General features: G+C 44.0%; 1 protein-coding gene across 1 annotated transcript in view; it reads left to right on the top strand.

Moving 5' to 3' along the window:
- WNT2 (Wnt family member 2) overlaps positions 1 to 16,868 on the top strand; it is a 43,705-nt gene that overhangs the window by 15,798 nt on the left and 11,039 nt on the right. The window contains exon 4 of the mRNA XM_036862795.1: positions 9,438 to 9,702. Within this exon, the coding sequence (XP_036718690.1) occupies positions 9,438 to 9,702 (265 nt within the window). The remainder of the gene's footprint in view (positions 1 to 9,437; positions 9,703 to 16,868) is intronic.

Here is a 16,868-nt window from a genome sequence, read left to right on the forward strand (position 1 = left end):
TGGCACAGTGGTTAAGAATCCGTCTGCCAATGCAGGGAACCTGGGTTCAAACCCTGGTCCAGGAAGATCCCACATGCCGCGGAGCAACTAAGCCCGTGCACCACAACTACTGAGCCTGTGCTCTAGAGCCCGTGCTCCACAACAAGAGAAGCCACTGCAATGAGAAGCCTGCATATACTGCAACAAAGAGTAGCTCTCGCTCGCCGCAACTAGAGAAAGCCCGTGCGCAGCAACGAAGACCCAACACCGCCAAAAATAAATTAAATAAATAATTTAAAAAATAAAAAAATAAAAGTAGTCATGTCAAGTGAGCAAAGGTTTAGTGATGAGATGCCACAGAGTAAACACTGGTGGGATTAAGCAAATAGTGAGGGGAGGTGGTTGATGAGGAATTGCGCTGGGCGCCTGGGGGATATAAAAAGCCATGAGGGCTGTGAGAATTTACAAAGAGGGGCCTAAGAAGTAGGTTGAAAATGGAACCTTGACAGCAGTCCGCATCAAGAATCAAAGAAGGAAGTGGTACCAGAGAGCCTTTAGAAAAGATTCGAGACCAAGTGGGAAACGGGACCTAAATGTGTCATGGGCTGAGGCCTGTTTCTGGAAGAAGCTTTCAGCATCACACATTGGAGAGAGACAGCAAGTCACTGTAATCGATTCTTTTTTGAGTTCTTTTTGTTATAAAAACAATACTCACACAAACAAAAGTAACAAACTGAGCAGTGCAGAAGCGTGTCTCATAAAATGAGAACATTTCCTCCCCTCACAATCCTTGTCTCCTTCCAGAACATTTCAAAGTGCAATCGGACTCAAGGCTGTGGACAGAACATATACTATTTCACCTCTTCCTTCCTCCCTCAGACCTCATTAAAATTATAGTAATGGAATATAAATGGCTTAAATCAACAATAAAGAGAATAGTCAAAGAAATGAGAGAACTCAACACATTTCTGGAAAGTGGAAAGGGAATGAAGAAATCGTAACATAAAGCAGGATGGAGAAGCCTCAGCCTAGAAGAATAAAAGCAGATGGCGGGGGGCGGGGGGACAAAAGCAGATGAGGAATGTGGAAACCAAGATACCCTGAGAAAATTTCAGATACAAATGAGCACTGGAGAGAAGCACAGGGCTGAAAATTGGGATTAACTGAAAAACCGATTGGTGGCATAAAGAACCCCACCCCCTCCCCTTCACCCTGAAGCATAACTCCTGGAAGTCTAGTGTCAAACCTTCTAGGCTTTCTGTAGTTAGAGTCTCCAGAACAGCCAGTGTCCTACCTACTCATTAGAAAGCAAACCTCTGGTCCACAAGCCCCATCATATAACCAGAGTTCCTAAATACTTTTTTATGACTTCACTCTTAAATATGAAGAGACTGTCCAAGAATTAACATATATTTGATTAAATTCAGAAGCGTAAAAGAAAGCAAACAAACAAAAAAGCAGTAAGTCAGGCAGGGATGAGAAGAAAATTTTTTAAAAGCCAAGAAGATCCAAGAAGATATTAATATCCATGAACAACAAGAATGGATGCTTTGAAAAAGTGACAATTAGAGAACAAGAGAGAACTTGGAAGAGAAAGCCAAAGAGAAGGAACCCAGGCACATAAGCCCTGCTCCTTCTTCTAAACTCACCAGTTGGATAAGTCAGTTGTCCTACCCTGGGGAGAAATGAGTAAGGGGATGGAGAGAGCCAGGAGTGTTAGTCTAATGGAATTTATTCCTCAAGAAGCCAGGAAGAAAGTATTAAAACTATAAAAGAGAAAATATGAGACATGGAGGATTGAGTCAGGAGGTTCAGCAACTTGACTAATTAGAATGCCATAAAGAGACTGAAAAAGTGTGTGTGTGGGGGGGGGGGGGTTGAATATTAAGAGAAAACTCTCAGTGCTGAAGTTTCTAGATCAAAAGGGCCCACTGAGGGCTGAGCAGGACTAATTTTTAAAAAATCCTAAATATATCATTGTGATATTTCAGAACACCAAGGATAAGGGAAGGTTTCTAGAACCTTTCATGTAGGGGGTGGGGGTGGGAAAGTGAAATGAAAACAATAATCAGTTGCCAGAGAATCAGCCAGACATCAGATTTCCCCTCTGTAACACTAGAGGCCAAAGCCTGTGAAGCAATAACTTCAGTTTTGAGGGAAAATTATTTTCAACCCAGAATTTTATAACCAGCCAAACTATTAGCCAAGTGTGAAGGCTCAATAAAGACATCTTAACACGCAAGATTCAGAAAATGCATCCCCCATGCGCCTTGAAGGAGTTACTCAAGAAGGGGCTGCAGCGAAGAGAAGGAATGAACCAAAAAAAGAGAAAACATGGCATCTGGCAGAGCAGAGTGTCCACCTAGGAGGGCATGATCCCAGCTGTGTCCAGACAGGACTAAGAAGATGCAGGACCATGGAACCCCCAGGAAACGAGGGGAAGTAATGGAACAGTTGGAATGAGCCTGAGAGTGGAAGACGTTAGGTTACAGTAAACGCACTTGGTAGCAAGTAAAGTGAGAAAAAGCCAACCTTCACTCCAGCAACATTCTTCTTCAGCACAGAGGCTATGCTATTGGATCAGAGATTATAAAATGCAGTCCTTGGTTATGCAGTTAACTGTTTGACATCCATATTTACTGTTTTGAGTTTTTAGATTCAACATCTAGACATACCATGAGAGACTTAACTATTGTTACAGAATTGTAATGCTCTCGTGTTTGTCACCACAAAAGGACAGGCCCTGTACTTAATACATGAATGAATGAATGAATAAAATCAATGTCATGAAAGACAAAGAAAGGCTGAGGAGCTGTTCCAGACTATGAGAGACATGACAACTAAGTGCAACATGTGATCCTGGGCTGGATCCTGGACCAGAGAAAACAATAGCTCTTAGAAGAAGGAGGAGGAGGAGAGGAAGGATGAGAACGAGGGGGGAGGAGGAGGAGCGAGCTTGCGGGGGGGTGGGGGGGTGGGGCGCAGGAGCAGACATTATTGGGACAACTGGCAAAATTTGAAGAAGGTATGTAGATTATAGTATTGTACCAAAGATGTTAAATTTCCTGACTTTGATAATAGTATTGTGGTATTTCAGGGTTAAGAGATGCCATGTCTACAATTTACTCTCACACATAAGATAAGACGTTTATGTATCTAGACTATTTTCTCTCTGTGCATGTGTATGTGTGTGTGTGTGGAAAATGACAAACCAAATAGGGCAAAATATTTAGTAATTGGCAAATCTGAGTGAAGAGTTCATTGTACTATTCTTGCAACATTTCTGTAAGTTTGAAATCATTTCAAAACAAAAAGTAAAAACAGCAAAATCTATTAGTAATCCTAAAAAAAAAAAAGAAAGAAAGAAAAGGACAGGCCCTGCTGACGGAGACTGGGAAGAAGAAGGGGAGGAGGAAGGAGGGGCTGCAAATATCCTTGTCTCATAAGAAAGAGCACCAGTAACTTTTGGAACTAGAAAAGGTGTAAGGGTGCTCCTCGAAGTTGGAGAGATCGTCAGAACCAACCGTCACAGAACCATGCTGGGAGCTGGGGTGAGGGAAATGAGGTGTGAATTACGTTATCACCCCCCCATAAGAAGAAGTCTATCAGGAACTATCTAATGTTGACCGATACGTAAACAGAGTGACTGGCAGAGCTGCCGGACTCGGCTGTGCCGACCGTGCGTGGCGCCCCTCTCCAGAGGGCTCCATTCACTGCACTGTCACTGTAGATTTGTTTAGTTATGAAGAGAATTTTCTGGTGGATGTCCGTATAGTATCTGGAGGATGGGATGTCTTCCTCTGTTTCTCACAAAGCTGGCGGTCAGCTAGCACAGAACTGGTCGTATAGACATTTGGGGAACCACCACAAGGGCAGAAGGCATTAAAAGTGACCGCTCTGGGGCTGTGCCGTGCAGACCGGGAGGGGAGATAAGAGGAGAGGGTACAGCACAGGGCTATTGCTTTTCACTCTCTTTTCCGGACTATTTGATTTTTTCAAATCATGCGCACACAGTTCTTTAATTTTAAAATTTGAAAGTAATAATTAAAAACAAACAAACACAAAAAAGCCCCAGACTGGCAGCGCCTGGGATGTATGTCTCCAGGTCCCCCCCCCCCCCACCCCCGACCGCTTCGTTCGCTCATTTCCTTTAAGGTGCAAATAAAAGGTCTGCGGCCTGCGGCGGAAGCCCACCAGCCCCTCAGCCAGCGCCTCCCGAGACCCCGGGGGAGCGGCCCTCCGGGCAGGACCCTCCACTACAACCTGTCTCTCTGAGAGCGCTTGGCTTTTACTCCACTGGTCGCCATCTTTCGTGCCCTCCAAAGCAGCACTAGCGCAAACTGCTGCTTGTGGGAAATTTTCCCTGGAGGTAAGAACATTTTGGAGACATAGGGTAGGACACAACTTCTAATTCAGTCATCAGATATCCCAGTTCCTAGGACCTAAGTCCTAAGACCGACCCCTCCACGAGAATTTCTCACCTGCTCCGGCCCTCCGTGGGCCCCGGACTCTGGCCGTGGTGCGCAGGCTCCTTCCTTCCTCCGCTGCTTTCCCGGGTGTGGACTTGATTCTCAACCTGGCTGCGTATTAGAAGCACCTGAGACCGGAAGTACCATCAAGGCTGGGCCCCACCCCCAGGGCAGGTTCTGGTATATTCAGCTCCGGGAGAGGCCAGGGTCTCTGTGACGGAAAGGGTCCCCAGGTGATTTTAATGTGTATCCAGAAGGAGAACCCCTGCTCTTCTCTCTCTAGGTGCCAGAGAACAATCCCCAAATTCCTGTGTTTTTTTTGTTTTTGTTTTTTTAACTCTTTCCAGGTCAAGCAGCCCCTCAAACGGCAGCCAGATTGTAAATGAACATTCTTTCCCTTCCTTCTTCTCTGTGTATGCACACATACGCAGGCCTTTAAAAAGTGGATCATACCACATATACTGTTCTGCATTTTGCTTTTCATCTGACATCCTTTTATATTGTAAGAATGATCTACATCATTAATCAAAGACCACGTCATATTCCTTTATTAAGCACATACCATAATTTGCTTAACCCTTGTCCTGTTGATGTCATTTGGTTTTTCCCTAATATTTTGCTATTGCTAATTATGCTGTAGCGAACATCCATGTGGGTGTGCATCCTTCAAAACTTGCGCAGATATTTCCAGAGTGTAATCGCAAGGTCAGAGGATACCGTACATTCTCACCAACAGTTTGTTATAGCATCTCCTTTCCATACTCTTACCAACACCAAGTATTATCAAATTATCAATCTTTTTACTATTTGCTAACCTGCTAGGCAAAGAAAAAAAAAGGTGTTACATTGCTTCAGTTTGCATTTCTCTGACTACTAGTGAAGTTGAACATCTTTTTGTCTCTTTGTTAGTACTTTGTATTTCTCCTGTGAATGGCCTGTTTCATAGATTTTTGATGACAATTAGTTTGGAAGATGCAATGTAATTCCTCCCCATATCTCTCTCTACTTCTTTTCTGTCCCATTGTAATAGGTCTCTAATATTATTCATTTAATTCTTGATTTATTCAAAAGGATAGAGGGAAGCAGAGTATGCACAATTCAAAAGTTGAGAAAAACAGTGCAATTTATATGAAGATTTTAAATGTGTTTTTAGAAAGAGCATGGATCTGGGAGTGAGACATATCTGATTCACATCCTAGTCTGCCTCTGTCTAGCTGGGTGACTCTGGGGAATTTTACTTTCCTCACTGATCCCGGGTTTCGTGGGAAAAATAACCCGCTGTGCCTAATCATGGTAATTAGGTAAGATAATGGGCGGAGCCTGGCACATAGTGCAGTACTCAATATGTGGTACGTATTATGATAATGTTATTACAACATTTGAATATTGGAATTCTTCCAGACTAGGCAACCTTGTGAGCTTCTCCATCCCATTTCTTACTCTTACCTCAACTACTGTCTAAGTCAGGCCGCCTAGGCTTAGGTCCCTTCCCTCTGCTTCGCTGATGCAGTGGGGTATTGCCCTCTTCAAGGTTAAGGGTTTGAATTTCAAGTCTGCAAACCTGTGACATAGAAGAGGTGGAGGTAGCACCCAGGTGTGATTGAGCACTTCCCGGACTGTGTGTTAGGAATGGGGCCTGGAGATGCAAGCAAACCCAGTACCAGAGAAGGTGTCTCACTTTCCCCCTTGGTTAATTGTCAAGCCCATGATTAATCCACAATCAAGAACTGACCTAGAGTCTGTTGTACAGAGTGAAGTAAGTCAGAAAGAGAAAAACAAATACTGTATGCTAACACATACATATGGAATCTAAAACAAACAAAAAAATGGTTCTGAAGAACCTAGGGGCAGGACAGGAATAAAGATGCAGACGTAGAGAATGGACTTGAGGACACGGGGAGGGGGAAGGGTAAGCTGGGACAAAGTGAGAGAGTGGCATGGACTAATATATACACTACCAAATGTAAAATAGATAGCTAGTGGGAAGCAGCCGCACAGCACAGGGAGATCAGCTCAGTGCTTTGTGACCACCTAGAGGGGTGGGATAGGGAGGGTGGGAGTGGGGGAGATGCAAGAGGGAAGAGATTTGGGAACATATGTATATGTATAACTGATCCACTTTGTTATAAAGCAGAAACTAACACACCATTGTAAAGCAATTATACTCCAATAAAGATGTTTAAAAAAAAAACAAAAAAAGAACTGACCATGGTTCCAGTGGAAATACTTTTGGTTATAAGTAACAGACCCCAGGGACACTAAATAATGAGGAAAACTTAATATCTTGGATGACGAGAAGTCTGGAGGCAGGGCAGGGCCACAGTGGGTTCATTCAAGCAGTTCAGCAACACCCTCCAGAACCCAGTTCTTCTGTCCTTCCAGACTGCCGTCTGCAGCTTGTTGCTTGTCCTGCATTGGCTGCCTCGTGTCCCAAGTGGGCTGCTGCAGAAAGCTGCATCCAGAGACAGGGAAAAGGACTTTCTCCCCTTTTAAAGAGTGAAGAAACCTTTCTTACAAGCCTCCCAACAGATTATTCCTAACATCATATTGGCCCAAATTGAATCACCACATGCCCTCTGCCAAAAAAAATCAGTGGCAATTAGTATTATTGATTTGAGCTGCTCCGGGTCAGAGAGAAGCCGGGCCACTTCTGAAGCACATGGCTGCCCAACACCTGAACAGAAGTTAGCAAAGAAGAGGGAAGCGGCTGCTGCCACTCAACAGTGAATGATGATGATGATCGACAGGGTGTACCACGGCCACTGCCGTGTGTATTTATAAGGACTCACAAGGTGTATTTTAAATTAATATGCAAACCCTTCAGTTAATCAAATAATTAATATGCAAACCCTGCCATTTGCATATTTTAAATTAATATGCAAACCCTTCAGTTACCAAGTTCGAACTTTGCAACCTGGAAACTTAGTATTACAAAGAAAGGGAAGTAATATTTCCTGTTATTTTTATATCTAGGGGTATTACTTATGAGTAAATAACCCAGGTTTTAAAGGAATAAGCTTTGAAGAATGAGCATTCATAGTCAATTCCCAAGCGCTTGGCATGGAGTGAGTTCTGCGTGGCACCATCGAGATCTTAGGACAGAGGGCTCCCGGACAGGTGACCCAAATGGGGCAGACTGGGGGAGCCAAGACGGCCCTCCTAGGGGTGTTTCTCTGGCAGAGGCCTGCTGTCCAAGTCACCCGGTGAGCCTCATACCAAACACCTGGAATATAAAGATAGGGAGGCAGGGTGGGGGCCCTATGGGGAGTGTAGTTCCAGAAAAGGAGTTCATTCTAAGAAATCCTTTAAAGATCCCTGGGACCTGGGAGACCAAACTAATGCCATTTCTCCTGCTTCCTTCTCTGTCCTTCCCTCCAAAGCTGGCTCATCCTGAAGAGGACAGACTTCAAATGTAACAGGGCACAGTCCTCCACGAGGGGCAAAGCGGGAAACGTGTGGTGCCAAGGCCTGAGCTGGGAAGGGGATGAGTGAAGGCACAACTGTGGAGCCGCCATGCTGTCTTGGCTCCTTTTAGAATGCTTTTGTGGGTCTGACCTTCTGGAGTGATGAACGTTTCTGCACACGTAGTCCTATTGATACTACAGCCTTGTTCAGAGACTGAGTCTGTGGAAGAGGAAAAACCAGGGCAGAGTTACCTGGGGTGAGGCCCCGCGGAGGGAGAGGCAGCCTGGAACATTGGTTTCTGTGGAGTGGGGTGGAGGGTGAGCTAGGGCGCTGCAGGGAGCGCCACCTGGGCTGCGTTCTGGAGCCACCCATCCGTACCCCATAGCTAGACCAATTATGCCAGAACCTTAGGGAGTGGGCTGAGCAAGGTTCAAACTACCACCTCCAAGTTCTTAGAAATAGGTCTCTCAATGCGTTACCCTAAGAATTTTGTTCCTAGTACCACCTTGAATAATGTCATCAAGGGGTTTCATTCCCCTTCTGCCTGTGCCCCCCACCCTAGATACCCTCTGTCTTGGACATGCAAATAGAGAGGATGGGGACCCTCAAAAGGCAGGTTTCTCCTCCTCTGCTCCATGACTGAGCGGAGGACCAAAGGCTCAGACTTGAGATCTCCAAGGCCCGTCTCTCCCACTGCCTTTCTGAGTGTCACTGTGCTTTTGGTATCTGATGAGGGAGCCCCTAATCATCCCCCTTGCCTCTGCTTCCTCTCTACGAAAGAACAGAGCGAGCCCAGCCCTGTCTGCTAAGCTGAATAACTTGGCCAAAGTTGAGTGATAATCTCCCAAATTTAATGTCACCCTGAGGGTCACCAACTGACTTGCCAGTGTACCCTGACTCTGTCCTATACCAGCTGTGTAACCTTGGACGAGTGCTTTAACCTCTGTAAGTCTTGTTCCTCAATCACTGCAAAATAAGTACTGTAGCACAGGATTGTTGTGAAGATCAGGGTCATCAAGATAGAGTCCAGAAAGCATTATCACAATGCCCAGAACATGGAAAGCACCTCAGAAATAGGGACAATCACTATTATTGTTTTATTGAAAGAAAACGGGCTTAGCGATTACTTTGTTAATTTGAGTAATAGTATACATTTCCAATATATTGATAGTAAAGCTATATTTTTTTAGAAAATACTCTAATTCATTCCCTCATTCTTCAAGCTGGTCTCATACCCCAGTAAATTCAAATTAGTGGGGCTTTTGTTATCCCCCTAGGGAAGCTCGTTCGCAGTCAGGCGCTGCCCCCCGCCACCTGCTGCAGTGTGGTATGGCTGAAGAGACCAGCAAATGACCCCAACATCTCCCAGTCCTGAGCCCCAGGCTCCTGGGTCTTTGGTCACTTCTTTTTTTTCCCTTTTTAAAAAAACTTATTTGATTGAAGTATAGTTGATTTGCAATGTTGTGTTAATTTCTACTGTGCAGCAAAGTGATTCAGTTATACATATATATACATTTTTTTCACATCCTTCACATGTACGTGCTGGAGTCTGCCTCCACTGAACTTGCCCGTCTTCTCCCACAGGCTGTAAAGCGGTTCTTGAAACAGGAGTGCAAGTGTCATGGCGTGAGCGGCTCATGTACCTTGAGGACCTGCTGGCTGGCCATGGCCGACTTCAGAAAAACGGGCGATTATCTCTGGAGGAAGTACAACGGAGCCATCCAAGTTGTCATGAACCAGGATGGCACTGGTTTCACTGTGGCTAACAAGAGGTTTAAAAAGCCGACGAAAAATGACCTCGTGTATTTTGAGAATTCTCCAGACTACTGTATCCGGGACCGAGATGCAGGTAAGTTCAAAACACTTTATTCACAGCACCTAATTCTTCCAACAATCAGCACTCTGCAATTTAAATGCAGAGTTAAAATTTAAATGCAAAGTTCTGTATTTTCCGCCTGCCAATCCTATAAGCGCAGTCTGCTGCCTTCAGGTTCAATGCTCAGGTTCTTTATAATTCATATTTAAAGTGCACAGAGAGCTCTCCTAAGCACCTGGAGAAACCAGTTGATAATGTGCAGATTCTGGAGAAATGGGAACCCAACAAGAATGCACATGGCAAAAAGTCAACGTATGCAGATTAGCAAAATTCTTCAGCCTGGACAGAACTCTAATTCGTGGGTTAATGTCCATATGTAGAGAAACACAGCATCTTTCCTGTGCTCCTGAGGCTGAGAGGAGGACAGCTTTGCGGTCTATCTGCTGCCCCTTTAAATCCCACCTCTGTGACTGTGGAGAGGGTCCCAGGGATTTACAGTTAGCCTGTTCTGAAATCCTCCATACTTCACACTCCCTTGCTCCTTCCACAATGCTCAGAAGTTGCCAAATACTTGAAAGCAAGAATTCATCCCCACTGGCTCAGCTGTCGGTGAGCAGTGGAAGAGGGCTGCGTAAGAGGCAGTTCATTTATTAAAGCCACACCCTTCCCTTGACGACGGCACCTTCTCTGTCCTGAACTCACTCAAAGAGCAGCTCCGTCAGCCTTAGCACAGCTGTTGCCACCTGTGGGTTTTATACACGTGCTTTCCTCCACCTCTTGCCCCTCCCGGTCAGCACTGAACTCCTTGCTTAGTACCGTCCATGCAAAGACTCTGGTACAAAATAAGAATGAGTACAAGTCTCAGTGGAGAGGAGGTGATGGAGAGCCCACAGCCAACTTGGCTGAAGCCAACTTTTCAGACTTAGTAGAAAGCAAGGGAATTCATTACCAGGAAAAACATCCTCGAATTCAAGTTCTGAGTTTGTTTTTCATTCCAAAGTAATTGCAAAGGAAACAGTAAAACAGTGCAGACGTCAGCAGCTCCTATCACAGGTCTGACCAAGAGGCATGATTACCAGGGAATGTCACAAGAAGTCCAAAGCCTCTTCTTTGTCCCCGAGTGGTTGAATTTCCTTCATGGTTTGATGAGCTGATTCTTTGCAGCACTGGAGCAAGTTTGTACATGCAGCCTCTGGATTAATAACTGCTGAGCGAAAGGGCCAGATGCTGTGCCCTGCTGCATTCCTCACATGCTTTGCGACCTCTAACAAGTCATCCTACCTGTCAGGCCAAAGTTTCGCTGAATCCCCAAGAAACCTGTGCGTTGGTACAGGAGGGTCCCAGAGGTCTGGGTCCCTCTCTGCCATTAACTAGCTGCTTAACCTCAGGCTACTCAGACGGGCATGGGGCTGATGACATCAGGATCATTTTAGGAACTATGCACTGACTCCTGTGTGCCAGGTACTGGGCTGAGACCATTGCACATATGGTCTTATTTAATCCTTAGCGCCTCCCTATGACATCAGTGCATTGGAACTGATTACTGAAAAAAAAAAAAAAGACTAAGAAGAGGGTGGCTCCTGGTTGATCAACACCAACCAAGAACCAAATTCACATCTTATTTTTTGAGATCAGATAAGCACCCTGGATATCATCATCCCTATTGTACAGATGAGAAAAGTGAATGACCAGCTCAAGATCTCATTGGTCTTGGAGGGGACGGGTGTCCAGCTGTCTGACCCCACAGCCTGTGCTCCTAACCTTAACACTGCAAATTGTCCTTACCTTTCTCCCAGGGCATGTATTATGTGAAAGGCCTGGTGAAGCAGAAACCTCATTTTAAACATAAGAGGACCTGCTTCCTCGGGACACCTTGTCTGGTTTTTTGGATTGAAGCAGTTTGCACAGTGAAGCAAATGGTTATGCTTGATGAACATTTAACTGCTTCATAGATGGTCATTGAAATAAAGACCTTACTTTCTCTTCCCCACAAAGGAGATTTGGAATCAAACCCCTGCTGCCTCTTCAGGATACTAAGTTATTCCTGCACACTTTGCTTTTTCTACTGCCTGTATTAGAACACAATTCTGTTTCTCGATCCTAAAATAGCAGACATATCTGCAGCACCTGCCACGTGTTAGGGCTTGATCTACATTCTCTCACTGAGTAAGGTGGGTATGTTATTATCCCACTTCCTGGGAGGGGCAACTGAGGCTCTGACAGGCAGGCTATGGATTTTGCCCAAGGTCTCTTGATGGGCACGAGGCAGAGCAGGGACTTGAGCCCGAGTCTCCGCACGCTTGTAACCATTTTACTCTGCCTCCCAATGCACCAGCCACTGGGCACACTGCTGCAGGTGCAGGCTTTCTGAGGGAGGCTATATAATTTACCCCCTCTCCTAATTTATTTCTGCTCTATTTTAGGCTTATTTTAGCTTCTCTGATTTAAAAAGATGTGAATTGGGTTCTGGGTTGGTGTTGATTAACCAGGAGCCACCTTATTATTTTTTAAGTAGCCAGTTCCATTGTTTTAGATCAGATTTCCACTAAGATGCCTAGGTTAGTCATAAATTGTCTGAACTACACTTAATGCCTTTTTTTTTTCTGCCTAGAAAAATGCCAGAGTCATCCATGAAAACTTGCAATATTTCTTTTGAATTCTCTTGACCATTGGATGATTATTTTAGTGAAAATATGATTCAGGGCATTTGATATCATGTAGAGAAAAGTTTGGATTGCTGACAGTATTTTTTTCATTGTTCATATTTGGACAAATAACACATACAAATAGCACACGTATGAGATGCAGATTTTCCCTGAGACAGCCTCCTTCAGCTTGCATAGCTGCCAAGGGCCTTGTGCTGGTCTGTGTAAAGACAAGGCTTTCTCCTGGCCACTTTCTACTGGAAATTTCTGTAGAATGCAGTCTAGCAAGTCAGTCAGAGTGTGTGGTTCGGAATCTTCCTGGAGTAGCTCATAACTTCTGATTGTAGAGGCAGGGAGATGTGACAGAGTCTGGGACCTGTGAGAAGGGGAGATTCCTGAGCCCAACTCAGTGGCATTCCTTCTCCGGGCTCTGCGCCCTTGTTTGGGTCAGTGTTAACATCCTATGGTGTATGTTAAAGAAGCACTCACAGTTAACGAGTCAGGACATCACTGAGGGAGTCTCTCCCCTCACTAGGATCACACGACATCAGGAAGGACCTGTTTTCTGGTAAATGGAACATGTTCAAGGTGGGTTACCATCAGAGGTATCCCAGGCTCTAAGATAAGTCAGAAGTTTGCAGTAAAATTTAAATCAAATAACATATATATATATTCACTTGCTCTATTAAAATCGATATTAACTTTTCCCTAGATTACACCTCAAACTACCCACTCTGCTGTGTTGCGGTTATTTTGTCTTATCTTGCTTTTTTTATAAAAAAATATCATGCACATTTAATATTCAACTGATTGGGCACCTTCTCCTTGTCAGCACTTGGAAAAGCAGTGGTGGTAAGCAGGTTGAATATTGTCAAGTAATAGATATTTGGAACTGGCAGACTTTAGTCTTGCTGGTCAGCACCTGCTGCCTGTTCAAATTCGCTCATAATCTGACTGAAGTAAGCCGGCTTGTTTGTCATTTCGGTTTGTGGAGTGGATAAAGTCTGCAGGTCTAGTCCACTATTTTCCAAAGTGAGGGCCTCTTCAGAGACCTACTGAATCAGAATCTCAGGAAAACCCCTGAGATTCTGTATGCTTTTCAAACTCAAGCACATCAAAATTTGAAAAATCCATGATTTAGGTAGTCCATGGTTCCTGATTTTCCCATAAGTATTAGGTAAGAAGAAATCCAGAGAGATTTTTTTTTTAAATAGCTGATCTCTTACAAAGGAAAGAAAGCTTTTTATTTGAGGAGCTCTAAATAAATGTCCTTCAAAAATATCCCTGCCCTGACTTACCCAGTATAAGAGGGTGTCCTTTCACATTAAGGCCCTGCATTTTCTGGAACCCTCTTTTACTGGGAATAGCACACTGAAATGATCTCGGCCATCAAAGCTTCCATTGGAATTAGTTTGACAGAGATCAGCAAGTCAGCCCTTTAGTGAAGTCCTGAAATAGTGATACCAGGACTAGTGAATTTTGGTGAGAATTACAGAAGGGTGAGTCAAGACCCTAGGGTATTCCTGGGTGACAACAGACCCAGACCTCAGGTGAGGAAAGGTGATGGGAACTTTGGGTGAATTCCTACTGAGAATCAGGCCATGGGCTACAAGCTTTATGTGTATTTTCTCTGAATCTTCACAGCTGTTACCTCCATTTACAGAGAAGGAAACTGAGCCTCTGAAAAGTTAACTTGCCCAAGATTTCATGGCCTGTAAGTGATAAACAAAACAAAATAAATAAAGTCAAAACCCAAATCTATACTTTTCTCACCTTACTTCCTGAAATTTGATGGTAGTGACTGGGGGGCTGTGTAATAAAGAGGCAGCACGAGGACACAGAACATAATTGGATGAGGTGCCCACAAAGCAGGGAGGTGGGAGGTGGAGAGACTTGACCCATGTCCAGCTCAGGTTGCCTGGAAGCCCCTTTCAATGACAAGCCCTTCCAGAGTGTTAATGTCTTCAGTTGCTCCTAAGAAATGATAAGCTCAAAACCTGATTAAGGAAGATTTTCTTATGGCAACAATAATAACAAAAGACATTTTCCCCCAGTCTTCAACTGAAGAAGGTGAGTGCTCTGATGTTCAACTATAAATACTCCCCAGAGATTCGGAGAGTAGGTACAGCCATGTGAGGCTGTGCATGTGACATTTTGCAGGCCAAACGAGAGGGCAGATCTAGGAACTGGGCTTTCTGGGAAGGGTGGTTCTGTGGTTATCTCCTCTGGTTATTGCCCCAGGCATCTGTAAATCAAAGAAACCCTTAAGTTAGAGATAGGTGCATCGCTAACTAAGGAATGCTGCTGTCCTCTCCGGGGCAGCGTCTGCACCTAATCACAGGCCACTTTCACTGGTTATTTTGTAAAAACCCTGACCTGGGCCAGAGGTCACCCTGAGGTCTCTTCTCCCACTGTAGAAAACAAGCAACCCTCCGCCTCTTGTCCAGTCAAGTACAAAAAGCAAATGGAGTTCAACAGTTGTTTAACTTGTTGCTGAAAACCCGATACAGGTTTCCCTCACTGTCCGGAAGTAGAGCCTTCCCATGGAACCTTTCGTAAGCCGAAATGGCGTAAAGCGAATAAGCAATTACCTTAGGACACATCTTGCTAATAGACGCACAAGATAAATTGAGATAAAGCACAAATCCTCACAGACTCCTTTCAAAGTTATGGCGCCTTGATGCTGAGATGCTGTGTGGGTCCTGGGGAGCTTGATGGGGGGGGGGGGTCACCCCTGCTGCTCAGGTGTGCGCTGCCTCTCTAACAGCTTGCTGCAAAAACAAACGCTGAGCGCTCTTTTCACTTTTCGCCTTTTTTTGTAAAAGCGAAAATTCTCTTGGGATTTCTTCCAGTTAACAACAACAACAAAAAAACAGGTACCAGTGTAGGTCTTTCGTAAAAGTGAAATGCTCGAAGTGAACTTTCTCACCGTCGGGGGTTACCTGTACCTGGCTGAGAGCTGCAGGCTGTGAACGATGTAAGACCTCCCTCGGGTATCACAGTTTTTTCCACATTAATCATCTTTAGCAAACAGCTCAGTACCCATGGGAACACACAACTCCAACCACGGCTTACAGAGTTTGGTGTTCTAGACCTGCCCTGTGGTGTGGTCTGGTTTGCAGAACCTCTGACTGCTGTGCTTGTGACCTGATGAAAAACAAGGGAACACCATGTCAGCCAATAGCAGTGGGTGGACCTTGTTTTGATACTAAATGTACAATTCCCACCAGGACACCTGAGCTCCCTCATCTCGTCATGGAACAAATATTTATTAAGCCTCTTCTATATGCCAGAAACTACGATAAGCCCCAGGAATGCGAAAATGAGGTAGACACACTTGGTCCTTGCCCTCGTGGTTTCATAGGCCTCCTTGTCCTTGTGGACGAGCCAGGTGGGTGGCAGGCAAGGAGACTCAGGCTAGGTGCTGGGGAACCCTGCCTAGACAGGAATGTGATTTTCTTAGGTTTCAGTCCTCACTCCATTGCACTATTACAAGGTCTTACCTTACATTTGTCACTTTGAAAAGTAAAGAATCAGTTATTCATTCCTTTCTGTGTTGAGCTTTATTGTAGAAATTTCATGAACTGATACCTCAAAAGTGCTAGAACAGGAGAGAATGATATGAAAAATGTACTGGTGAAGCTTCTAAGTCACCATTTTTCCTGTCTGTCCCACTGGATTCTGATTCCATGATGGCAGGAACTATATGTCTGTTCACCACTGAATCCCTGGCATCTAGTACATAAACATGTGTTGAATTGAATTAAATGGCAAGCTATAAACAACATAAAATATGTTCATCATATTAGGTGGATTCTTATATTGGTGCAGTGTCATAGCTTAAAGATAACTTTACTTTCCTTTGACAGGTAATTACTAAGCACGTCTTCACTCATCACTGATTACTTTATAATACACAGCCTGTGAAAATTCCCATTTAAGCTTAAGTGTTAAATGGAATTTTTCCTCATATTCAGCTGCATTAGTGGGGCATTTACAGAGCTTAAGATGCTGCTGGCTGCCCATTTCCTTGGATGAGATAAAAGGTCTCAAATAAATGCAGCAGCAGACTCTGTTGCTTTTAGCTGCCACCACATACTCAGTTCTTTTACTCATTGGGGGGGCCTTTTTCATTTACTGTTATCAGTGGGATTACTGGGTAGTTCATCTGATTTCATCGTTAACATAGCAAAATACTTTTTACCTCCAGTGCTATTTTATGTTATAGGCATGATCTATAAATCTGCATTACCTTTTGGAATATAGATTTGCTAGAATTACTATACTTTTAGGATACACTAAAAAGTACCCTAATTTGAATTAGTTGAAAGTAACAATCAGATGGAATTTGTGAAAATTTTTTTAAAAAGGGAATTTTTTTCTTTCAAAAGAAAGAAAATTGCAGAAAAAAAAAATTTTATTTTGAAATCTTTGACATAATTTAACTACTAACAACAAAGGATTTACCAAATAGACATCCTTTACTTTTTTTGGAAATAGAAAAAAATTATCTCTAATTACCATATTAATGTGTTGCAAGCAAAAGAATGTTTA

The sequence above is a fragment of the Balaenoptera musculus genome, chromosome 9 (genome assembly GCF_009873245.2).
Source record: "Balaenoptera musculus isolate JJ_BM4_2016_0621 chromosome 9, mBalMus1.pri.v3, whole genome shotgun sequence".
Classification (NCBI taxonomy): Eukaryota; Metazoa; Chordata; class Mammalia; order Artiodactyla; family Balaenopteridae; genus Balaenoptera; species Balaenoptera musculus.